Genomic DNA, 25409 nt, shown 5'->3' on the forward strand with positions numbered 1-25409 from the left:
TAGCCCACCAGGCTCCTCTGTCCCTGCGATTCTCCAGGCAAGAATACTGGAGTGGGTTGCCATTTCCTTCTCCAAGGAATCTTCCCCCACGCAGAGACGAACTCTCATCACATGCATTGGCAGGCAGATTCTTTACCGCTGAGCCACCTGGGCTTCCCCAAACATAACTTTTATAGGCACTGGGAAACCAAAAAAAAAAAACCATTGTGTGACTTTATTGAGATATCGGCCTAGTTTGGTGATCTGATACTGAACTGGGCTGAACTCAGATACACCTGTAGAGTGAACACCCTGCCTCTCACCCTGTGTCCCAATCTAGTTCTCCTCCCCAGAGGCAACCTCTGATCAAACGTTCTTCACATTCAAGAGTCTGCAGTGCCTTCTATATGAGGCATAGTTAAGAGAATCCTATTCAATCGTTCAAAGCGTGGAGAGTTCTTCATTAGGTTGGCAATACTTGAGCTAATGTGCAAATCAAGACTCCAGGAAGGCATTGGGATTCAGCAGGATTTATTGTTTATAGGTATGAATAATAATGATGAAAACAACGGTTGTTTTTCACTTGCTAAGTCATATCTGACTCTTTGTGACCCCATGAACTGCAGCACACCAGGGTTTATTGTCCTTCACTATCTCCCCAGGTTTGCTCAAACTCATGTCCATTGAGTCAGTGATGTCATCCAACCATCTAGTCCTCTGTCACCCGCCCTCTTCTCCTCCTGCCTTCAATCTTTCCCAGCATCAGGTTCTATTCCAACGAGTCAGCTTTTCGAATCAGGTGGCCAAAGCATTGGAGCTTCAGCTTCAGCATCTGTCCTTCCAATGAATCTTCAGGACTAATTTCCTGTAGGATTGACCTGCTTGATATCCTTGCAGTCCAAGGGACTCTCAAGAATCTTCTCCAGCACTACAATTTGAAAGCATCAATTCTTCAGTGCTCAGCCTTTCTTATACTCCAACTCATGACTACTGAAAAAAACATAGTTTTGACTATACGGACCTTTGTTGGCAAAGTGATGTCTTTGCTTTTTAATATGCTGTCTAGGTTTGTCATAGCTTTCCTTCCAAGGAGCAAGTGTCTTTTAATTTCATGGCTACAGTCACCATCTGCAGTGATTTTGGAGCCCAAGAAAACAAAATCCGTCATTACTTCTACATTTTCTCCTTCTATTTGCCATGAAGTGATAGGACCAGATGCCAAGATCTTAGTTTTTGGCCAGCTTTTCACTCTTCTCTTTCACCCTCATCAAGAGGTTTTTTAGTTCTTCCTCCCTTTTTGCCATTAGAGTGGTATCATCTGCATATCTGAGGCTGTTGATATTTCTCACAGCAATCTTGATTCCAGTTTGATTCATCCACATTTTGCATAATGTACTCTACATATAAGTTAAATAAACAGAGTGGCAATATACAGCCTTGTCATACTCCTTTCCCAATTTTGAACCAGTCAGTTGTTCCTTGTAAGGGTCTAACTATTGCTGCTTGACCCGCATTCAGGTTTCTCAGGAGATAGGTAAGGTGGTCTGGTATTCCCATCTCTTTAAGAGTTTTCCAGTTAGTTGTGATCCACACAGTATCTATTATTGAAAACAATGGTGTCTATTATTAAAATGTCACCCCTAATATTTAGCATAGTACCTGGTACATAATGAGGGTGTCCCAGGTGGTACAGTGGTAAAGAATCTGCCTGCCAATGCAGGAGGCACAAGAGACTCTAGTTCGATCCCTTGGCGGGAAAGATCCTCTGGAGAAGGAAACGGCAACCCACTCCAGTATTCTTGCCTGGAGAATCCCATGGACAGAGGAGCCTGGCTACAGGGCTATAGTCCATGGGTTTTGCAAAGAGCCAAACATGACTGAATGACTGAGCCTGCACGTACACATAATAATAAATATTTAATGAAAATATATTTGTTGATTGCATGAGTGGAAAAGAAAGACTAGGTTATAGGTTTTATAAGTGTGTTTATAAAGCAATGCTTGCTCCACCCACCCCCATATACAGGAGAACAAGTGCAAAGTTACTAAACCTTTGACACTTAACTTGCTGAGGTTCTAACCTTTCACAGTATCTCTACTTTGGTCAATATGAAAGAGCTTTCAATCCTAAGGCACCATGCAGCTGTAGATTGTTATTCTAGGCCTAAGAACCACAGCTCTAGTTTTAACCAATAGCTACTGGAGGCATGTGGTGCTAGAGATGCCTGTGAACAATGGCCCGTTGTGTGAAACAAACTGAACTGGTTGTATCCAAAGGATGACCTGCTCTTGAATTTCAATAACATTGCAAATATTTGTTTTGAAAGGTTACCAAAGGAAACTCCAGAGTGAATTACCATTGGAGCAATTTTCCTATTGCAATCAGTGACTGATGCGCTTAGGAAGTTTTATCTCCATAGATGATATACATGTGGGTCCGGTACATAGCGAGGTCACACTCTTGGACTCTCCTTTCACTCTAGGAGCTAAGTAGATCTTTCCCCACTTAGAAACTTCAGATTCGGGGAAGGGGCGGCAGGCACCATGTTGGGCCACGAAGGTGGCAAGAAGTCCCTGAAGCAGCCCAAGAAGCAAACCAAGGAGATGGATGAGGAAGATAAGGCATTCAAGCAGAAGCAGAAGGAGGAGCAGAAGTAACTTTAGAAGTTAAAAGCAAAGGCCAAGGGGAAAGGCCCCCTGGCCACCAGTGGAATTAAGAAATCTGGCAAAAAGTAAGCTGTTCCTTATGCCCGAGGCAATGATGACCTTTAGTTCCATTCCTGTTGAATCACCTGGATCCCCTGCCATAATATCTGTTGCCACCTATAGCTAGAATGACGTGTTGCCTTTGGAACCTATTGTACATTTAAGAATAAACTTTTGTAAAAAAAAAGAAAAGAAAGAAAGAAAGAAAGAAACTTCAGATTCAAGGCTTGGATACTATGAATGGTTATTGTTAAGTGATTTTTCAGTTATGACAGTGAACAGAAGATATTGATGAAAACAATGATTAAAGACAAATTTTCTATTGATACAGACCAGGAGTTTAAAATTAGAAATGCCACCTCATTGCTGAAAAGATTCTTGTTTTGAAAATAATTTTTATTAGAGTACGGTTGATTTACAATGCTGTGTTAGTTTCTACTGCATAGCAAAGTGAGTCCGTTATGTGTACACATATATCCCCTTGGATTTGGATTTCCTTCCCATTCACTCATCACAGAGCATGAGTAGTGTTCCCTGAGCTATATAGTAGGTTCTCGTTAGTTATCTATTTAATACATAGCATCAACAGTGTGGACAAGGGAATGGCAACCCACTTCAGAATTCTTGCCTAGAGAAATCCATGGACAGAGGAGCCTGGAGAGCTACAGTCCATGGGGTCACAAAGAGTCAGACATGACTGAGCAACAGACACACACACAATAGTTTAAATGTGTCAACCCCCATCTCCCAGTTTATCCCACCCTTTCCTCCAGCCTTGGTGTCCATACATTTGTTCTCCATGTCTGTGTCTATTCCTGCCCTGTAAATGAGATCAGGAGAACTGAGTTTGATTCCCGGGTCAGGAAGCCCCTGGAGAAGGAAATGGCCACTCCAGTATTTTTGCCTGGAGAATCCCATGGACAGAGAAGCCTGACGGGCTACAGTCCATGGCTTCGCAAGGGTTGGACACAACTTAGCAACTAAACCACCATACTATTTTCCTAGATTTCATATATATGCAATAACATATGATGTTTTTCTCTTTCTGACTTACTTCACTCTGTATGACAGTCTCTAGGGCCATCTAGGTCTCTATAAGGAACAGTTTTGTTCCTTTTTATGGCTGAGTAATGGCTTCCTGGTGGCTCATATGGTAAAGAATCTGCCTGCAATGCAGGAGACCCAGGTTCGATCCTTGGATTCGGAAGATCCCCCAGAGAAGAGAATGGCAACCCTCTCCAGTATTCTGGTCTGGAGAATTCCATCGACAGAGAAGCCTGGCGAGAGTCCATGGGGTCACAAAGAGCTGGACACGACTGAGCGACTGACGCACATATACAATATGCCACTGTATATGAAGAGAGTCTTAATCCTCTTCTGCCAATACAGTACCTCTCCATTTATGTAGAGGCAGATTTTTTTTAAGGTACTTTAGTCAGAAAATATACATTAAGCACCTGCACTGGGAAATTAAAGACCAATAAGACACTGTTAACAAACACACGTTCATGTGCCCAACGCACAGTGAGATCAAACAAAACAAAATGTCAGAGTTTGGAGTGTGGAGCAGAGAAAGGTGTACGGCAGGGCCATGCTAGGAAAACAGGTGGCTTGTGCCCCACCCCCCCAAATTCCCTAATTCCCCAAAGGATTTCAGCAAAGCATTTTTAAAGGCCAGGTGACGGAGGGTCCCAGGGTGTGTGATCATTTGGGCATATTTCTCTGATTGGTTGATGGTGAGGTAACATTATCAATACTTAAGGCCAAAAGGATTAAGAGCTATTTGCTTACTATCATCAAGTAGTTAATTTCTTCCATTTGGAAGAAGTTGGCGGTGGTTTTTAGCATCTGAAAACCTCATGAAATATGCCTGAACTACCACAGAGGATGTCGAGGAGGGGCCTGTCCTGGGAAAGCCCCAGTGGGTCCTGCTGGGCTACACACCTGCCTTCAAGATCCTTGTATTTCAGTCATAGTTTAGTGGGGAGAAATACATCCTTATAGTTCAGTTATAGTTCAGTGGGGAGAAACACAGGTAAATTAGTGATTGTGTAAAGACTACATGATATATTAGAAAAAGCTAGCTAAGGAAGCTCATGAGGGGGACGTCTAATCTGTATTTCTGGGAGGAGGTGCATAAGTTCAAAAATTGTTGACTTTGTTTTTTAAGAGCACCCTTGTTGTTTGGTTGCTTACTCATGTTGGACTCTTTGTGACCCCATGGACTGCAGCATGCCAGGCTTCCCTGTCCTTCACCATCTCCTGGAGCTTGCTCAAACTCATGTCCATTGAGTCAGTGATGCCATCCAACCACCTCTGTCCTTCTTCTCTTCTCTTCTCCTTCTGCCCTCAATCTTTTCCAGCATCAGAGTCTATTCCAATGAGTCGGCTCTCTGCATCAGGTGGCCAAAGTATTAGAGCTTCAGCTTCAGCATCAGTCCTTCCAATGAATATTCAGGATTAATTTCCTTTAGGATTGACTGGTTTGATCTCCTTGCAGTCCAAGGGACTCTCAAGAGTCTTCTCCAACACCACAGTTCAAAAGAATCAGTTCTTTGGTGCTCAGCCTTCTTTATGTTCCAACTCTCATATCCATATATGACTACTGGAAAACCATAGCTTTGACTATATGGACATTTGTCAGCAAAGTAATGTCTCTGCTTTTTAATATGCTGTAGAAGTTTGTCATAGCTTTTCTTACAAGCAGCAAGCATCTTTTAATTTCATGGCTGCAGTCACCATCTGCAGTGATTTTGGAGCCCAAGAAAATAAGAACACTGTGAACAGTATGAAGAGAGCACCTTCAGGTTCACAGCAAAATTGAGAAGAAGGTACAGAGATTTCCCATGGGCCCCGCCCCGATCTGTGCATAGCCTGCTCTATTACCAACATCCTGCAGAAGAGAGGTATATTTGTTACACAGGTTTCCCGGGTGGCTCTGTAAAGAATCCACTTGCCAATGCAGGAGATGCAAGAGACACAGGTTCGATCCCTGGGTTGAGAAGATCCCCTGGAGTAGGAAATGGCAACCCACTCCAGTATTCTTGCCTGAAAAATCCCATAGACAGAGAAGCCTGGCGAACTATGGTCCATGGGGCTGCAAAGAGTCAGACACAACCGTGCAATGGAGCTCACACATGTGCATACAATGAAACTATACTCACCCACCAAAATCCTTCCAAGTCTCTAGTTGACCTAGGTTCATTCCTAGTGTTGTACATTCTGTAGGCTTGGACAAATACATAATGATATGTATCCACCATTACAGTTTTCATACAGAGTATTTTCACTGCCCCCCAAATCCTGTGTTTAGCCTATACACGCCTTCCCCTTTTCCCCATCTGAAACTATTACAAACATTGTTAATCAGCTTATGAATGCTAAGTCATTTCACTTGTGTCCGAGTCTTTGCAACCCTATGAACTATGGCCCACCAGGCATCTCTGTCCATGGGATTCTCCAGGCAAGAATACTGGAGTGGGTTGCCATGCCCCTCCTTCAGGGGATCTTCCCAACCCAGGGATCAAACCCGCAGTTTTTATGTCTTCTGCATTGGCAGGCGGCTTCTTTACCATTTGCGCCACCTGGGAAGCCCAATTGGCTTATACACCAATATAAAATAAAAACTTTTTAAAAATTAAAAAAATAACATTTTGACTCAATTTGTAAATATATATATATATATTATATATATATATTATGAAATCATAGTTTATTTGAAAACTCAGGGCATTAGCTGAAAATTTTGTGAAACAACATGAGCTCTAAAGTTCTGAAAATGCCATAGCCACCCAACTCCTGAATGGGAAAGCATTACTACCTTGACATCCTTGACCTGTCTCTGTTACACATTATCTCTACTTCCCTCTTGCCTTTTCTACTTTCAGAATGCCTGTGGGTAACTGTCAAGGTTCCCAGAAAGTAGACTTGGGGCATCCACTTTCTTTTGAAGATGCACAAACACCCTAACACAAGAATCAGCATTTTCTATTCATTCTTCTCTCATTTCCAGCTCCTTCCTACACCATCTAGTATGGTTTTTTTGTATGGTTGCCACTGGCCAAACTCCCAGCTTTTGGAACTACAATAAGAACTTTGTGTTTGATGTTGTGGATTTCAAACCTAAGTCTATCCAGCACCTCCCTTTTTCCATCTGTAAAAGAGGATTTAAAATTTTGCAGCATACATATGCAAATATCAAGTCATACTGTTGTACATCTGAAACTAATATAATGTTATATGCCAATTACATCTCAATTTTTTAAAATATCAAAAGGGCTTCCCTTTTGATGGTAAAGAATCCGCCTGCAATGCAGGAAACCTAGGCTGGATCAATGGGTTGGGAAGATCCCCTGGAGGAGGGCATGGCAACCCATTCCAGTATTCTTGCTTGGAGATTCCCCATGGAAAGAGAAGCCTGGTGTGTTACAGTCCATGGGGTCGCAAAGAGTCGACCAGGACTGAGTAACTAAGCATAGCACAGTGGTTTAGTGGTAAAGAATCTGCCAGTCAATGAGAGGGGACAGGGGTTCAATCCCTGGTCTGGGAAGATCCTGCATGTTGTAGGACAACTGAGCCCATGCACCACAACTACTGAACCAGTGATTTAGGGCTTCAGCTGTACAACAAGAGAAGCCACCGCAATGAGAAGCTCAGGCACCTAAGTAAAGAGTAGCAGCTGTACCACGCAACTGGAGAAAGCCCTCCGCAGCAAGGAAGATCCAGTACAACCAAAAATAAACATAAACAAATCTCATTTTTAAAAATGAAAAAGAGAATACATTTTTTTAAAAAAAAGCAAACCCAAACACAGGCAAAAACAAACCCCTCAAAAACCTATTAGTAAATTTCTAACTATAGAGGTAACGTGCCTAGCGTGTAGATGATGCCTAAAGGTGAATCGCATCACTACCATAGGAACCGACTCAATCTTAGGAGCGGCTCTGCTTTTGAGGCGATCTGGCCCTTTAAGGCTGCGCCCGCTGTCCTGCCCCCTCGGGCAGGGGGTGGGGCACTCTAACCCGGAACTGACCGCCGATCGCAGCCGTCGCTGCCAATCCGCGTCGCGGAAGGAACGAACCTGCGGCCCCTGGAGCGAGTGAGTGATTGCGGCGCCGCCCGCTGGTTGCAGGCGTGGCTGGTTCCAGGCGTTCACCCGCCTCCTTGCCTTTGGTTTCCCCAAAGAAGGCGGGCGGGCGAGCGGCGTGCATTCCCGCGGCTCCTCCCGGCAAGCCTTTCCCCAAATAGGGCCTCTCCGTCCCCACCGTCCGCGCCCACGCGTGGGCTGGGCGCGCTATCCCCACATCGCAGCCGGTGTAGCCTCCGCATCTTGGTCCCCCGGTCCCTGCTCTGTCGCCCCTCCGCCTGAGCGGTCGCCGCCCGTTCCATCGTTCCTCCGCTGCCACCGCTGCCGGCACCATGGGCAGTGAGCAGAGCTCCGAGGCCGAGAGCCGACCCAACGATCTGAACTCCTCAGGTCGGTGACCTAACTACTTCCACCCTCCTCCAGCTAGCCCTGCCTGCTTGCCGGGCGGGCTGCCTTCCCAGCGTGCTGCCTTCCCAGCGTGCTGGGAACCGGGACCGGCGGACGGGAACGCACAGAAAGCTCTCGCGGTACTTTTTTTCTTAAAAAAGCAAAAAAAAAAAAAAAAAAAAGAGCCATTATCTGTCCTAGCCTTAATTTCTCTGATGGAACCCAGTGCTGTGATTGCAAGCTAAGTCAACGTGGGCGCCCAAGCCCATTTTTGATGTTCAAAACAGCTATTTGTCTCAGCTGCAGCTTACTCCTTGAAAGACGATCTAATTAATATTTGGCTTTAGTATTCATGACTGTCGAGGTGAGATTGCGGTCGTACAGTGGACAGGTCATACAATCTCAAAGAACAGATTCCTCCTTAAAAGTGGGTCTTAGAAATTCCTTTTCAGAAGGGGCGTGTGACAGGTGTACGTCGCTTTGAACCCTTGCGTACGAACATGTCGAGAAACTGCATCTTCCCATCGAATGGTGTCTCGGCTCCCTTTCTCATATAGAAGTTGGTCATGAAGGCAAGTTCTGATGTTTTGCCCTACTCTTTCCCCGTCCATATTTTTTTAGATTTCTCTTCGAGTTCAGTGTAGAAATGGGAGGGATTTCGTTCCTGTAATGTAGTGAGCGCTCAATTAATAAGAGAGCTGATGCTTAATTGAGGATCGTTTTCGCCTTTATTTTTTATTTGTTACACACCAAACCCTAGGACCACTGGGGCTGCCCTGGATAATAAGCTCTGGAGTGGTTAATCGAAACTGGCTTATATCTGGGGCCTGCTCTGACCTTGGTAGGACTTGTAATTCAGAAATATAGAAGTTAACAGAGCTAGAGGTATTCCACACTGAAATGTGACCTTCAAGGCTAGTTCAGACCATTCTGGGAGCTAGATTGAGATAGCTTTTAACTGTGAGCAGTATCTACGGCTACATTTTTATATCTTTGGAAGATCCAGAATGCAGTATAACAAATACGGTAATAATTGTTACCCTTTATGATTCTGTGTCAGGCCAGAATCATATTTTGCAAGAAGTGTGTCATCTTTTTAATAGGCTTGTTCGCCTTCTAACCAGCAGCATGGGCTCTGACCAGTACCAGCTCATACTATCTAATACTGCCGAATAGTATAGGCTAAGTGTGTCACATGTGTTCATGTTTAATCCTCTTAGTAGCCACATTTTACAGACAAGTAGTAGAGGCTACCTAGAATCGAGTGAAGTCTGTTTTCCTCTGGAGTCTGGGGATGGAGGAATCACTTTGTCCCAGGAAAGATTTCTGACTTGAGGTTTGTAAAAACATTAGGTAAATTACCAAAAGAGGCTAAGAGAGATTTCTTGAAGAGCAGTGAAAGCAGCTGAGATTCTAAGAGTGAAGGCCAAGCCTCCACAGACTTTATCCTGCAGGAGGCAGGATGGTTCTATGGCATGTTTGGATCAACCTTTGAGTCATGATTATGGTAAGCCTGCAAATACTACTTTCTAGAGTGTAAAACAATAAAGATTCATTCTTACCCCAACCAGAAGATGTTTGGGAACGCAGGATGTCTTGGTCTGGGGTGTCCTTAAATCACTTCCTTCTAAATGGATTACATTTGCCTAGAAACCTGAAATTGATCTGCCTCTTTAGCAGTCCTTCAAATTTCTTAATTTTGGCTCAGCCTACTGTTGTCCCACTGGTTCTTTCTGCCCTGTGACTTTAAGGGGTGAGGGAACTGGTGTGGTCATCCAGGGTTGAGAATCAGGGTTTGTTTTTTTGCTGTAACTAGGATCTATTCAACATATCAGGCTTACTGTGGTAGGGTGGCTACAGCTTTGCAACCCCAGCATGGCAGGGATGGGGGCTATGTATACTAGTAATCCATTTACCTCCCATTCCCTTCTTAACTCTGTCTCTAGCACTGTTGACCTTGAGTAAGTCACAGCTAAATTTTGTACCCTTATTTTCTCATTGGGAAATAGGGACAAACATAAGGAGGATCAAAGAAACAAAAATTAAAAACAACCTGCTTGTGTGTTGAATAAACTTTTAGTTACAAAAGCACTTTTATAGTTGGCACGTGTGTGTTAGTTGCTTATTCATGTCCGGCTCCTTGTGACCCCATGGACCTGTAGCCCACTAGGCTCTTTGGTCCATAGAATTCTCCAGGCAAGAATACTGGACTGGGTTGCCATTTCCTTCTCCAATAGATGGCATATGTCCCTGTAAAGTTTGAGGATTTTTTAATACCATAGAAAACAGAGGTCCTCTGTAATTCATCTCTGCTATCGCAGCTCCCACCACAGGTTAAGTATGGTTAGCATTTTTGTGTGTGTAAGAATGTCCTTTTTAATGACTACAGTGAAAACAGCCTTGTTGAGACAGAGGTGGCTAAATAACATGCAACTCCTGAGTGATGTAACTTTATTTTCAGTGACCCCTTCTCCAGCTAAGCATAGAGCCAAGATGGACGATATTGTGGTTGTAGCTCAAGGCTCCCAGGCCTCAAGGAACGTCAGCAACGATCCTGATGTCATCAAGTTGCAAGAGATTCCAACCTTCCAGCCACTCTTGAAAGGTAAGGGTTTGCATTAAAGAAAAATTACTGACTTATAGTTGATTTACAAGATTGTGTTTGATTGATTGATTTGTTTGATTGTGTTTGATATAGTTGATTTACAAGATTTCATGTATACTGCAAAGTGATCCAGTTGTGTTTGTGTGTGAGTATATTCTTTTTCAGATTCTTTTCCATTATAGGTTATTACAGGATATTGAATATAGTAAGTCCCCCACTGACATCAGGGGACAGACCTTCCAGACAGAAAGTCAGTAAGGTAACAGAGATCCTAACTGACACAATAGAACAATTATACTTCATTGATATCTGTAGGTCACTCTGGGCTTACATGGTGGCTCAGATGGTAAAGAATCTGCCTGCAGTGTGGGAGACTTGAGTTCAATCCCTGGACTGGGAAGACCCCTTGGAGAAGGGCATGGCAACCCACTCCAGAATTCTTGCCTGGAGAATTCCACGGACAGAGGAGCCTGGTTGACTAGAGTCCATGGGTCACAAAGAGTCAGATACGACTGAGCAACTAGCACACTTACAAAGTATATGTGGGTGTCCCAAAGACCAGTGATTTTCTCTTAACTGAATGGGGTTTTTGCTGTAAGAATCACTCTTTCTGTCTTCCTCTCCACACAAAAAATGAGGAACTCTAAATGATCCAGTCAACCTTCCCTGATTTCCTTAACCTGGTCCAATATAATAGAAAACATCTTACATTTATAGAACTATTTATATTAAAAGTTTCCTTCCCCTACACAACATATATATTAACTCTTTAGTTCTTACATCATTACACATGTTTGAATGATTTGTGCCTGATGAGACAACTAGCAGATAGAGGTTCAACTTCAACCTGTATCACTGATGTCAAATCTACTAGTTACACTATTTCACGCTATTCTTTAAAAACAAAAATAAACCCAAATGGTGCTTTATAAATGATCCATGTACCATCTCATTCTTCCCAGTGCTTCATCTGCTTTACAGATGAGGAAATACAAGCTTTCAGTCTTTCCCCACAGGCCGCATTGTTAGACTTCAGTAAACTCGTCTGGTTCTTACACAAAACAGCACGTTGTATCCTGTTACCCATCTTCTCATTAGTTTCTGTTGTTTTAAGGAGTATGTGATTCTCCAAAGAAGCCAGCATTAATGAATTTTCCATCTTCATATATCCTTGTGCAATCAGATTTAAAAGATACACCTTTATCTTTAGAAACTTAGAGGTGGACGCTTGTGTTCTGTCCTTGATCGCTTCTGGAGTTGCAAGTAGTGCTGCTCACAGTCACCCTGATCATGCCTCTTCTTCCTGTTAACTATGCCGTTTCTCCTCCCAAAGTCTTTCTGTCTTCCTCTCCTCACAAAAAATGAGGAACTATAAATGATTTAGTTGACCTACCCTGGTTTACTTAACCTGGTGTAGTATAATATAGAAAACATCTTACGTTTATAGAACTGGTTGAGGCCGGTGTGATCTATTTTTGTCCCCACTTTAAGAAGTGAAAGTGTTCCTCACGCAGTTGCATCTGATTCTCTGTGACTCATTGCACTGTAGCCCACCAGGCTCCTCTGTCCATGGGATTCTCCAGGCAAGAATACTGAAGTGGGGAGCCATTCCCTTCTCCAGGGGGATCTTCCAAACCCAGGGATCGAACCTGGGTCTCCTGCATTGCAGGCAGATTCTTTTAATGTCTGAGCCACAAGGAAAGCCCCCGTCCCCCTTTAAGGAAATTCTGAAAGCAAACAAAAAACTTAAAACCGCCCCCCCAACTTTGAGATATATTTAATATTTTTCTGGAATTACTGTTTCTTCTTTGAGCATTTGAACTAACTCATACTTTATGATAAGTTGACTAGTAGGAGAAGCATCTACAAGAAGGTTTGGTGTCAAGGCAAGTTAACCTCAGATTTAAAATCGTCTCTGGGAACCCTGGGAGTGAATAGTTAGTGCACTGCAGTTAATGCAGAACAGCTGGACGTGGTTGCATTGCGCCCTGGATTTTATTATTTTTGATCCAAGTGTAGTTGATTTGCAGTAGTCTGTTAGTTTCAGGTGTACTGCATAATCATTCAGTATTTTGTAGATTATGTTCCATTATAGGTTATTTCAATATAATGGGCATAATTTCCTGTGCTATACCGTGTATCCATGTGGCTTATCTATTTTATGTATAATAGTTTGCACGTGTTAATTTCATACCTCTAATTTGTCCCTCCCCCCTTTGTCTCCTCTTTAGTAACTACAAGTTGTTTTTTTTCTACATCTGTAAGTCTGCTTGTGTTTTGCATAGACATTTATTTTTATTCTTTTTTAGATTCTGCATATGCATAATATCGTATAGTATTTGTCTTTTCTCTGTCTGACTTCTGTCATGAAGCATAATATTCTCCAGGTCCATCCACGTTGCTGCAAATGGCAGCATTTCATTGTTTTCTAAGGCTAATATTCCACTGTAGATACATCACCACATCTTAATCCAGTAATCTGTTGATGAGCACTTGGTTGTTTCTATGTCTTGTTACTTGTAAATCATGCTGCTGTGAACATTGGGTGCATGTATATTTTCAACTTAATGTTATTGTTTTTTATGAATACATGCACAGGAGTGGGATTGCTGGATCGTATGGTAGCACTATTTTTAGTTTTTTAAGGAACCTCCGTACTGTTTTCCCATAGTGGCTGCACCAAATTATATTCTCACCAACAGTTCACAAGGCTTCCATAACCTGGATTTTAATCGGGACTTGGCTACCAACTGGCTATGTTGCCCTGGCTTTGTTCTTCACCTCTTTGAACCGTGGTTATTTAGATCATTGAGAACAGGTGCCGGAGAGAGGAAAGCTCGCCATAAGTAGCTTGTAGTTAAGAGGAATCTTGGGGTTTGGCTACTGAAGGTAGAAAAGTCACTTTATGAGATTGCTGAGTGTGATGTGAAAACAAACAGCAACAAGAGGCAGTGGCCAGACTGCAGGGAAACGAAAAAAGCCAGTGAACACTTACGTTACCGCTCGCGCTTCACTCGTGAAGAAGAAACGTCTTGGAAGGTGATTAGAAAGGTAGGCCAGGGGGACAGTTGGGTGGAAATAGTAAGCATAGTCATGGTATTAACAGTAGTTGTAGCTAATCCTTACCTCCCACACTGTGTGTGGCCTGTTTTGTGTTCCCCACTTCCTCCCTTCTTTCCTTCCTCACTTCCCCCTTCCCCTCCTCCCCTTCTTTTCTATCTTTCCTTCCTTCCTTTCTTTTGCTGCAATGGGTCTTAGTTGCAGCATCCAGAATTTTCCTCGGCGATATGTGGGATCTAGTTCCCTGACCGGAAACTGAACCCTGGGCCCCCTGCACTGGGGGTGCAGCATCCTAACCACCTGACCGCCAGGGATGTCCTTTGTTCTCTCCACGTTCTAGATTAAACATTGGCATTTAGAGAGCTTCAGTTCATGGCCTAGAGAACTGCCATCCCAAGTTGGCATCTGGATATCGAGTTTTAACTATTTTGTGCATGGAATAAGACTCAGTTTCAGACTCAGAGATGCAGAGAATGCATTGGTGGTTGCCAGAGGGGAGGGGAGTTGTGGGGGAGGTTGAGAGGTACAGACTTGCAATTATAAAATAGACAGGTCCCAGGGTGTAAAGTACAGCGTCAGGAATATAATTGGTAATACTGTAATAACTCTGTTGATAGATGGTACCTAGATTTATCATGCTCATCTTTTTTTTTTTAATCATGGTCATCTTTTTGTAAGGTATAAAAATATCAAATCATTGTTGTACACCTGAAACAAATATAGTATTAGAAGTTAGTTATACTTCTTAAAAAAAAATACAAAACTCAGTTTCCAACTCTTGGGAAACCCGTGGTAAAAATCACGAGACTGTAAAGGGAAATAGGGTGATGGCCGTCAGCTGGTTTGGATTTTCAGGTGCCTTGTTCCTTACAGAACCTCCTGCCTTTTTTTTGTTTTAATTATTTACTTATTATTTCTGGCTGTGTCGAGTCTTAGTTGCGGTGTGCAGGCTTAGTTGGCCCATGGCATGTGGGATCTTAGTTCCCCGACCGGGGATGGAACCCACGTCCCGTGCATTGGGAGGTGGTTTCCTAAACACTGGACCGCCAGGGAGGGAAGTCCTGAGCCTTCTGCTCTGATGCTGTTCCGCCTGGTGTAAAGCCCTGCATCTGCCTGCAGGACTGGGCAGGGGTGACTCATCACTGTTGCCTTTATTCCTAATCTCTTTTTTTCCTCCTCTGCTGCTTTTGGGATGAGGCTGTTTCTCAAAGTAGTAAAAGGGCCACACAGTGAGGGCTGTACCCACAGGTTTGATTTCAGAAAGCTTTATTCAAGTTAATGACAGTGTATTCTTTCAAAACAATATATTCAAGCCCTGCAGAGTTCACTATTGTTCCATAATGTCATCTGATATGCTGCTGATGATGGTGGGTGATCTGCGGAGGCTGTGCCTGGGCGAGTTTGGGGCGATTCTCTGACTGAGGAAATGTGTGCGTTTTTTTCTTGTTTGTTTTTTTTTTTTTTTCTTATAAGCAGGCAGATTCTTTCTTTGGTCTTAACCCTTTTGGGTAAACATCGCAGGGTATAATTTATGTTCCACATGAATGCCAAGTAACATTACATTAGCAAGGTTCCTCTTTTAAGCCTAAAAGAATTTCCTTTCTTTCCTGGAAGTCTCTGAAGTAGCAACTAATCTTGAAATGTAACACACGTAAGAGAAAAGGAGAAATTAAAAAATTAGAGAGTAGTAACAAATGACTGTGACAGCACAAAAGCAAAATGTAGATTTGATGCAAATTAGATTCCCAGAAGATTTCTTACTTAAAATTCAACCACTTATATTTTTTAATGAATCTCACTGTTTTTTATGTCATTCTACAGAAATGAAATACAAGAGAAATGCAATATTGATGTTTTGTTATAAGTTATAAGACTATTCACTCCTGGTGATAAATAAATGCGCATGAGAGTGAGGACATAGTGGTGTGTACACATTTGATGTTGTTTACAACTGACCTTGGATACAAACATAATATTGTCTTGTTGCCTAGGAAGGGGACTGTCTTATTACCAACATAAATAGTGTAAAAGCTTCAGTGGTACTAAGCTGATCTGTTGGGAGTTCTGTGCTTGGTTGTTAAGAAGATGATATACACAAAGGAGGTTTTGACAATTAAAAAGAGCCTGAGGCTTTCCTTGGTGGAGCAAAATCTTGCAAAACAGCAGTGAAGGTTCTGAAATTGTGTGCAATGTTGAGAGAGAGTGCTTGAAGTTTAAGTGGAGGACGGTGGGTGGGAGAAGCCTGAATCGTTGAAAAAGGTTGATGTGAAGAACACGAGGGAGCTGGATGTCAAATGGCCAGTTTATTCATGTGTTTCTCACTCACCCACCTGTTGGCCAGACAAATAAAATAATAAAGGAAGTTGGCCCTGGCATTCATCAGAGGCCTGCCACTGCCACCTGCCAGGCCTTACCTCCACTTTGGAAAGTGGAGTGACAAAGAGGAGAACCAGGGGTGAGTCTTACCCAGAGCCAGTCTTCTCTGAATGGCTTAACGGTGACCTCCAGACCCATGGTTGATCCTAAGAGGATAGTTTCCCCCCAGGTACTATCTTTGAAATGTTGATAATTCATTCCTTTATTACCTGTTACATTGTATGTGTGATAGCTCTTCAGTTAACCTTTTAAACATGGCTGTGGCCGTTAACCAGAGAAGTGTGAGTCTTACTCAGAAGAGTGGGACATACCCGGAGAACGGTCACTCTAAACCATGGAGAAGATCTGTGAGAGCAGCCTCTGTTTGTTCCTCACTCCAGTAAATCTGTGCCTGTATGTGTTCTTGTTTCTTTCCGTGAAGTCTCTAAGAAGGTGTGTCTGTGCCTTTTATTAAAGACCCTTAAATAATATCTTTTAAAGAAATTAAGAGAAGCAAATTTATATATAGAATATTTACTCGTGTGCTTATCATTTCAGGAATTCTTAATTCCTTCCTATAGATAGAAGCTTCCATTGATGAAATTTGTTCTTATTGTGAAGAACTTCTTGTAGCATTTATTATAGTGCAGGTCAGCTGGAAGCAAATTCTTTCTGTTTTTATTTATATAAGAATGTCAGTTTTGCCCATTGTTGTTATAAGGTTTTTTCTTTTTTTTCTTTATTATGACTGTGTTTTTGAGATGTTGTGAGACTGTGTAATCTTGTTTTTCAAGACCATTTCTTTCACCAGTTATAATATCCATCGATATTTCTTGCTTGAATTAATTATACAGTGATGGTTTCCAAATAGTGGTTTTCTGACTTTATCATTCCTTCTACATTCATTGGTTTGCATTTTACTGTAAGGAAGACCCTTCTCTTCTCCCCAGTATTTATTCATTTATTTAAGTCAGTGTGGAACAGTGAATTCCTATTATATTCAGTGGGTTATGATCTGTTACAGTCATTACATTCAGCCTTCCATATCTGTGGGTTTTGCACCCACAGATTCACCCAAGGGCAGATTGAAAATATTCAGGAAAAATTTCCAGAAAGGTCCAAAAAACAAAACTTGAATCTTTCTGAGCACCAGCAACTACTTACATAGCATTTGCATCAATTTCCATAGTATTTGCATTGTATTAGATAATATAAGTAATCTAGAGATGTTTTAAAGTATACAGGAGCGTTGCGTAGGTTATGTACAAATATTACACCATTTTATATAAACGACTTGAGCATCCAGGGACTTGGTAACTGTGGGAGTCCTGAAATCAGTGCTTCCGTGGACACCAAGGGATGACTATTTATTTTCAATCTCAAAATGCTCCAAATTTGGCCAGTTGAAATACTGTCAGTTTAGCTTCCTGTGTCCTTTTCATGTGCTTTCAGTATTCTTTGAGCATATTTTTAATTTCTGGCACAATATAATGTTCCTGAGTTACTTTGTTCTTCCCTGGCCCCAGCACTAGAATTGAGTGTTTCTTTAGGAGTGCTGTTCTTTCAGTGGAGAGGGGTGTTTAGAAACCACTTCCATACCCTCTCAGTGTTTAAGCAAGGAAATATACACACGTGTATATATACACACTCACACATTAACATCAGTATTTCTTTTTATATTTACTTATATATATTGAAAGAGGAGAATGAAAAAGTTGGCTTAAACTCAACATTCAAAAAATTAAGATCAGGGCATCTGGTCCCATCACTTCATGGCAAATAAATGGGGAAACAATGGAAACAGTGACAGACTGTATTTTCTTGGGCTCCAAAATCACTGCAGATGGTGACTGCAGCCATGAAATTAAAAGACACTTGCTCCTTGGAAGAAAAGCTATGACAAACCTAGACAGCATATTAAAAAGCAGAGACATTACTTTGCCAACAAAGGTCTGTCTAGTCAAAGCTATCGTTTTTCTAGTAGTCATGTATGGATGTGAGAGTTGGATTATAGAGAAAGCTGAGTGCCAAAAAATTGATGCTTTTGAACTGTGGTGTTGGAGAAGACTCTTGAGAGTCCCTTGGACTGCAGGGAGATCAAACCAGTCCATCCTAAAGGAGATCAGTCCTGGGTGTTCATTGGAAGCACTGATGCTGAAGCTGAAACTTCCAATACTTTGGCCACCTCATGCGAAGAGTTGACTCATATGAAAAGACCCTGATGCTGGGGAAGATTGAAGTCAAGAGGAGAAGGGGGCGTCAGAGGATGAGATGGTTGGATGGCATCACCAACTCGATGGACATGAGTTTGAGCAAGCTCCAGGAGTTGGTGATAGACAGGGAAGCCTGGTGTGCTGCAGTCCATGGGGTCACAGAGCCAGACACGACTGAATGACTGAACTGAGCTGATATTTATTGAAAAGGATGAGTTCATACTTACGGGCTCCACATGGTCTCTGTAGGTTTATAGCTTTTTAGCAAATACTTTGGCCATTATTTCTTCAATATTTTTCCTGCTCTTGCCTCTCCCAGTTTCTATGTTTGACTAGTTTTGGTGTTTTCTCACAGGTCACTGATGCACTTTTTTGGTTTTTTAGTTTTTCTTTCTGTCCTGCTTTGGATAGTTTTTATTGCTATGTTTCCAGGTTCAGTGGTCTTTTTTTTCCTATTGTGTCTGTGCTGCCCTTAATCCCATCCAATGTATTTTCTGTGGTGGTGGTGGTGGTTTAGTCGCTAAGTCATGTCTGACTGTTGCGACCCCATAGACTGTAGCCTGCCAGGGTCCTCTGCCCAGGGGATTCTCCAGGCAAGAATACTGGAGTGGATTGCCATTTCCTTCTCCAGGGGATATTCCTACCCAGGAATCGAACCTGGGTCGCATGCATAATTGCAGGCAGATTCTTTACCGACTGAGCTATGAGGGGAAATGTATTTTTTATTTCAGATAATTGTGTTTTTCAGCTTTCGATGTTACTTCTCCCTATTAAAAAAAGTCTTCCATTTCTTTATCGTGCTTATGTTCATTTGTCTCTTTTTTGAACATATCAGATATTTTTGTATTAACTCTTGTCAGTCTATCATTTCTGGATCTTTCTTTTTTCCTAAACGAATGAGCTTTTCCATGTCACATTTTCCCATTTTCCTACTTTTTTCATGACTAGAAATTTTTTACTGTATGCCAAACATTATAAATCTTGTTTTTAGGTGCTCGATTTTGTTTGATTCCTTTAAAGGTTGTTGGACTTGGTTTTGGCATAAGTTGTCATCAGTTTGGTTCTTTCTAGGCTTGCTTTTGAGTTTGGTTAAGGCTCATCTCATTGGAAAAGACCCTGATGCTGGGAGGGATTAGGGGCAGGAGGAGAAGGGGACGACAGAGGCTGAGATGGCTTGATGGCATCACCGACTCGATCGACATGAGTTTGAGTAAACTCCAGGAGTTGGTGATGGACAGGGAGGCCTGGCATGCTGTGATTCATGGGGTCACAAAGAGTCGGACGCAACTGAACTGAACTGAACTAAAGGCTCATCTAGAGCAGCCTAGCCTGGTTTATTGAGCCTCCCTCCTAAGGCAGTACCCTTCTGATCATGCTGCCCACTGCCCCATGTATTATGACGTCTTTCCACTCTGGCTGCTGGGAACATGAACTACTCTGAGCCCTATGTGAGTTTCAGAAATTGTTTGGCTTACTGCTGTCCAGGGCCTTTCTCCATCTTTGTGAAATTTCAGCCCATAAATTCATGGGCGAGTGCCAAGTGTTTGGGGGTGCACTGTGCACTCTTCCAGAGTGTGCTTATGGAATGCCCTCCGCTCCCATCTTCTGTTGTGTAAGTGCTAGACGCCTTCATCCTGGCAAGCCCTGTCCCTCTTCAGCTCACCGAGGCTGCTGCTGCTCCCTGGTTTGCATCCTGCGAGCTGCCTTTCATCAGGAAGCTGGGGAAGTGATAGAGCTCCCTTGTCTCCCTTCTCGCAGGGCTCACAGGAGTGCACCGCCTGTTACACAGTATCTGCAGAGTGTTTTGCGTATTTTCTCTGGTTTTCTAGCTGTCTATGGAAGGCATAATAGCAGATAATCCTTTACGGGCAGAAGCAGAAATCACCCCCCCAAAGATGCTTTTTAATCTGTGTTTTTCTGTCACTTGCCACTTCTTCAGTTTACTTAAGCCCTTCTTGCCCACAGCTTTTGATGACTACACTGGGCATTCATTTCTGGAAAATCCTGGTAAACTCCTGTCCAGGTTCTGGTAGTCCTCCAGAGAGTGGAGGTACCAAGAGTGTAAGACACAGCTGCTGCCCTTTGAGAGCGTGTCGTTTTGTTAGTTATTTCAACAGGTGAATAACTCGTAGTGTTATAGTATGTGTAATACTGGCCAGGACCCAACAGACTAGGCAGGCACGGAGGAGAGACTCATTAATTTGACCTGGGAATTTAGGGCAGGCTTCACAGAGGAAGTAACACTTTAGCTGGGCCTCCAGAAATGAATGGAAGGTAGCCACCTTGAGAAGACAGGGTCAACAAGGGGATTTAAAATCTTTCAAGTAAATATTGGTTGGCCAGAAGGTTCATGCAGATTTTTCCTGAATGAACTTTTTTGGCTAACTTACTGAAGAGGAGTAAAAGATGCCTGAAGAGTTCTTGACTAAAATTACATCTCAAACATACTGCTTGAAAAAAAAAAAAATACTGCTTGAATTTTCTGTTCTTAGCCGATGTATGCAGATTACCCAAATGTTTGTGGGTTAAATTCTGATTTTAATTTTAAGTAAATTAATTTACTGGAGTAATTATTAGATAGTTTATGTACTGACTATTCATTCGGTTCTGTTTCTTTAAGCTTTTAATTTGTGTTATATTGTGATTTGAAGCAAAATATACATGGTTTGTTTTACTATGGCTAGAACCCAAGGATATATCCTTTGGCTTCGGGAGATGATGAAGGACAGGGAGGCCTGGCAGGCTGCAGTCCATGGGGGCACAAAGAGTCGGACACGACTTAGCGACTGAACAACATTGAAGGATGTATCTTTCTAAGCAATAACTGTTCCTGCCTGAGTCAGCCTTTTACCCCTGGAATATGGCACTGAAGATGGGTGTACAGTATATATTTCCTTTTAAGGTTGTAGTTTTGTCAGTAGTTTCTGCTAAGTGACAGCCTAGAAAAAGTCTAAGGCTGAATAGTACAAAATTTTGTTAGTCATTTTCAATTTTTTCCAAAAATCACGTATAAAAATTCTTCTATTTTAAAACACTCCAGCATTTAAGACTGAAATGATTTTTCAGGAAAGTAAAAGTTTAAAAGGTATTGGCAGAATTTTCAAAAAAATTCGATTTCTCTCAGCCCCCAAATTTTAACTGATTATTAGATATTACTTAGATATTATTAGATATTATTAATCATATTTGGAATTGGTACTCCTTAAGTTTCCTTACTCTGAGCACAAGTGGAAGCCACATGCTTTTTTTCAGAACTGTGATACTTCATATGTTTGCTTATTCATTTAACCAAATTCATTAAGCTCTTGGTATTCATCAGATATTGTTGGGCTAGAGACACAAAAACAAAAAACATTAACTCCTTCTCATGAAGAGCTCACAGGTTTAGTGAGGGAAATATATATTTACATATATGTATAGTTTTTTAAAGATACATATATGTATTGTCCTCTTAAAAAATATTGTAGTATAGTTGCTTTTCAATGTTGTTTCTACTGCACAGCAAAGTGAATCAGCTATACGTATACATATATCCTCACTTTTTTGGATTTCCTTCCCACTTAGGTCACCAGGTCACTGAGGAGAGTTCCCTGTGATATACAGTAGGTTCCCATGAGTTATCTATTTTATACATAGTATCAATAGTGTATGTATATCAATCTCAATAGAGGGAAACTATTGGATTGGTCAAAAAAGTTCGCTGGGGCCATTACATCTTACAGAAAATCACGAACGCACTTTTGGATCAACCCAATATATTGTTAACAGACAATTGTGACCCACATGGTAAGTGGTGTAAATAAAGTGAACCTAAAGGGTGGAACCATCAGAGAACCTAAGGATGTGTGTCTGAAAGAGGCAAAAAAGGTTGACTAGAATCAGAGCACCTTAGAGGAATTTATATTTGTGGTCTTGATAGTAATGATTTCCAAAACTTTATTATGCATAATAAAACCACCTGGAGAAACTTCTTAAAAATTGCTGATTGTAGGGCCCCCAAACTCAAGAGGTTCAGATGTAAGACAACCATCTGTGTGTTGAGCTAGGGATTCTGAAATGGGTTCATAAACACCACTTTGGAAAACAAGGAGCCAAAGGGTTTTTTTTTTTTCCATTTATTTTTATTAGTTGGATGCTAATTACTTTACAATATTGTAGTGGGTTTTGCCATACATTGACATGAATCAGCCATGGATTTACGTGTATTCCCCATCCTGATCCCCCCTCCCACCTCCCTCCCCACCCCATCCCTCTGGGTCTTCCCAGTGCACCAGGCCCGAGCACTTGTCTCATGCATCCAACCTGGGCTGGTGATCTGTTTCACCCTTGATAATATACATGTTTCGATGCTGTTCTCTCAAAACATCCCACCCTCGCCTTCTCCCACAGAGTCCAAAAGTCTGTTCTGTACATCTGTGTCTCTTTTTCTGTTTTGCATATAGGGTTATCGTTACCATCTTTCTAAAGTCCATATATATGTGTTAGTATACTGTAATGGTCTTTATCTTTCTGTCTTACTTCACTCTGTAAAATGGGCTCCAGTTTCATCCATCTCATTAGAACTGATTCAAATGAATTCTTTTTAATGGCTGAGTAATATTCCATGGTGTATATGTACCACAGCTTCCTTATCCACTCATCTGCTGATGGGCATCTAGGTTGCTTCCATGTCCTGGCAATTATAAACAGTGCTGCGATGAACATTGGGGTGCATGTGTCTCTTTCAGATCTGGTTTCCTCGGTGTGTATGCCCAGGAGTGGGATTGCTGGGTCATATGGCAGTTCTATTTCCAGTTTTTTAAGAAATCTCCACACTGTTCTCCATAGCGGCTGTACTAGTTTGCATTCCCATCAACAGTGTAAGAGGGTTCCCTATTCTCCACACCCTCTCCAGCATTTATTGCTTGTAGACTTTTGGATAGCAGCCATCCTGACTGGCGTGTAATGGTACCTCATTGTGGTTTTGATTTGCATTTCTCTGATAATGAGTGATGTTGAGCATCTTTTCATGGGTTTGTTAGCCATCTGTATGTCTTCCTTGGAGAAATGGCTGTTTAGTTCTTTGGCCCATTTTTTGATTGGGTCATTTATTTTTCTGGAATTGAGCTGCAGGAGTTGCTTGTATATTTTTGAGATTAATCCTTTGTCTGTTGCTTCGTTGCTATTATTTTCTCCCATTCTGAGGGCTGTCTTTTCACCTTGCTTATAGTCAAGGAGCCAAAGTTTATGACCTTGAGTCCTACTTGAAATCACAAAAACTAATAGATCATTCAACTAAATGATTTAGACATCTTTTTTTTTAATGTGGTTATCAAAAAGATATTTTGGAAAGTGTTACTAGGTTTTTTACTATTTTTTGATGAATTCAATTATTAAAACTGACTCACATTTAATACTTGTGCATTAAATTTTAAATTCATTGGTAATTTATTGTTTGTAGAAGAATCTGTTAAAAGTCACAGATTTTTGATAATGTTTAAGTGTTTTTATCTCCACCAAAATTCAGTTTCATAGAAATTCAATGAAATGCAAAGTAATATTTTAAAAATGAGCTTGGATAATTATTTGCCTTATATAGGCAGATGAAAATCAATAACAAAAGTCTCTAAACATGTTTACTTACATATGAAATTGTCAATAGACAAATGTGTAGAAATAAAAATGCAGTTTTGATTTTCCAGATTTTTGGAACAGACATACAACCATTGGGGATTTCTGTGTTCTTCATTCAGTCTTTTAAATTGAGGGCTTTTCTCTAACTTATAATTAAAATATTAGTATCATTTATTTCAGAAAATTTTGTATCAAAATTAATATTTAAGCAGCTACAAGAGTGGGCTTTCCAGGTGGCTCGGTGATACAGAATCTGCCTGCAGTGCAGGAGACATGGGCTTGATCCTTGGGTCAGGAGGATCGCCTGCAGGAGGAATGGTAACCCACCCTGTCTAGTTTTTTTGCCTGGAAAAATCCATGGACAGAGGAGCCCGGCAGGCTGCAGTCCATGAGGTCCAACTGAGTGACTGAGCACCCCTGCATAACTTCAAGAGAAGGAAGAAATGATAAATTCCAATGAGAGGGGTTAATAATCAAATAGGCATAAGAGACATTAAAGCATTTTTTGATGCTGGTAAATATCATAGTTCTTTCTCATATTTTGCCACTTGTTTTCATAAGATGGCTTCCCTTTAATGTAGTTTAATTTATAGCAGTGTTGTTTTTGACACTTTTGCCACTAGATGTCACTAGACTAAAACAGTTGGCAAGCTGGTTAAAACTTGCTACAACCTGTGGCAATATTTGCAAAAGCCTTTGGTTAATTAAGTTTACTCTGTACCTCCTCTGGATTTCTCATAGAACCAGGTCACGGCTTGCTTCGAGCACAAGCTGGTTGGAAAATATACATGTTCTGTGACACATCAGTAATCTATTATTTTACTGCCTATCAGGACAGAAAAGGAAAAAATTACTGTTGCAGGAAACTTTCAGTGACCTTGTTTCTGGAGAGAAATTTCACGTTCAGTCTGTCACTATACTCAAAGAAATATTTATTACATCAAAAATTTATGAAGAAGTAGGATTGTGTCTTAATCATCTCTAATTTCTCAGTGGCTCCCAAAAGCTTTGGGCTTCCCTCATAGCTCAGTCAGTAAAGAATCTGCCTGCAATGCAGGAGACCTGGGTTCGATTCCTGGATTGGGAAGATCCCCTGGAGAAGGAAATGGCAATCCACTCCAGTATTCTTACCTGGAAAATCCTATGGATGGAGGAGCCTGGCAGGCTACAGTCCCTGGGGTCACAAGAGTCGGACATGACTTAGCCACCAAACCACCACCAAAAGCTTGGCAATTGGTAGGTATTCAGTAAATTATGTTAACCGTTGAGGTAGTGTGTGCTAAGTCTCTTCAGTCATGTCTGACTCTCTGCAGTCGTATGAACCATAGCCCACCAGGCTCCTCCATCATGGGATTCTCCAGGCAAGAATACTGGAATGGGCTGCTGTGCCCACCTCCAGGGGGTC

General features: G+C 41.7%; 1 protein-coding gene and 1 pseudogene across 4 annotated transcripts in view; both read left to right on the forward strand.

The window, feature by feature from the left end:
• The first annotated feature begins 2523 nt into the window (after positions 1–2523).
• LOC110130597 (translation machinery-associated protein 7-like) lies at positions 2524–2715 on the forward strand (annotated as a pseudogene).
• A 4977-nt stretch (positions 2716–7692) lies between these two features.
• BORCS5 (BLOC-1 related complex subunit 5) overlaps positions 7693–25409 on the forward strand; it is a 96130-nt gene continuing 78413 nt past the window's right edge. Inside the window, exons 1-2 of one of the 4 annotated variants that reach the window (XM_020882712.2) lie at positions 7693–7783; positions 10620–10763. In XM_020882712.2, coding sequence (XP_020738371.1) covers position 7783; positions 10620–10763 — 145 coding nt within the window. In that variant the 5' untranslated portion in view covers positions 7693–7782. The other 3 variants (XM_020882711.2, XM_020882713.2, XM_070453642.1) reach the window with 3 other exon arrangements.

Source organism: Odocoileus virginianus, chromosome 23 (assembly GCF_023699985.2).
Source record: "Odocoileus virginianus isolate 20LAN1187 ecotype Illinois chromosome 23, Ovbor_1.2, whole genome shotgun sequence".
In the NCBI taxonomy this organism is placed as follows: Eukaryota; Metazoa; Chordata; class Mammalia; order Artiodactyla; family Cervidae; genus Odocoileus; species Odocoileus virginianus.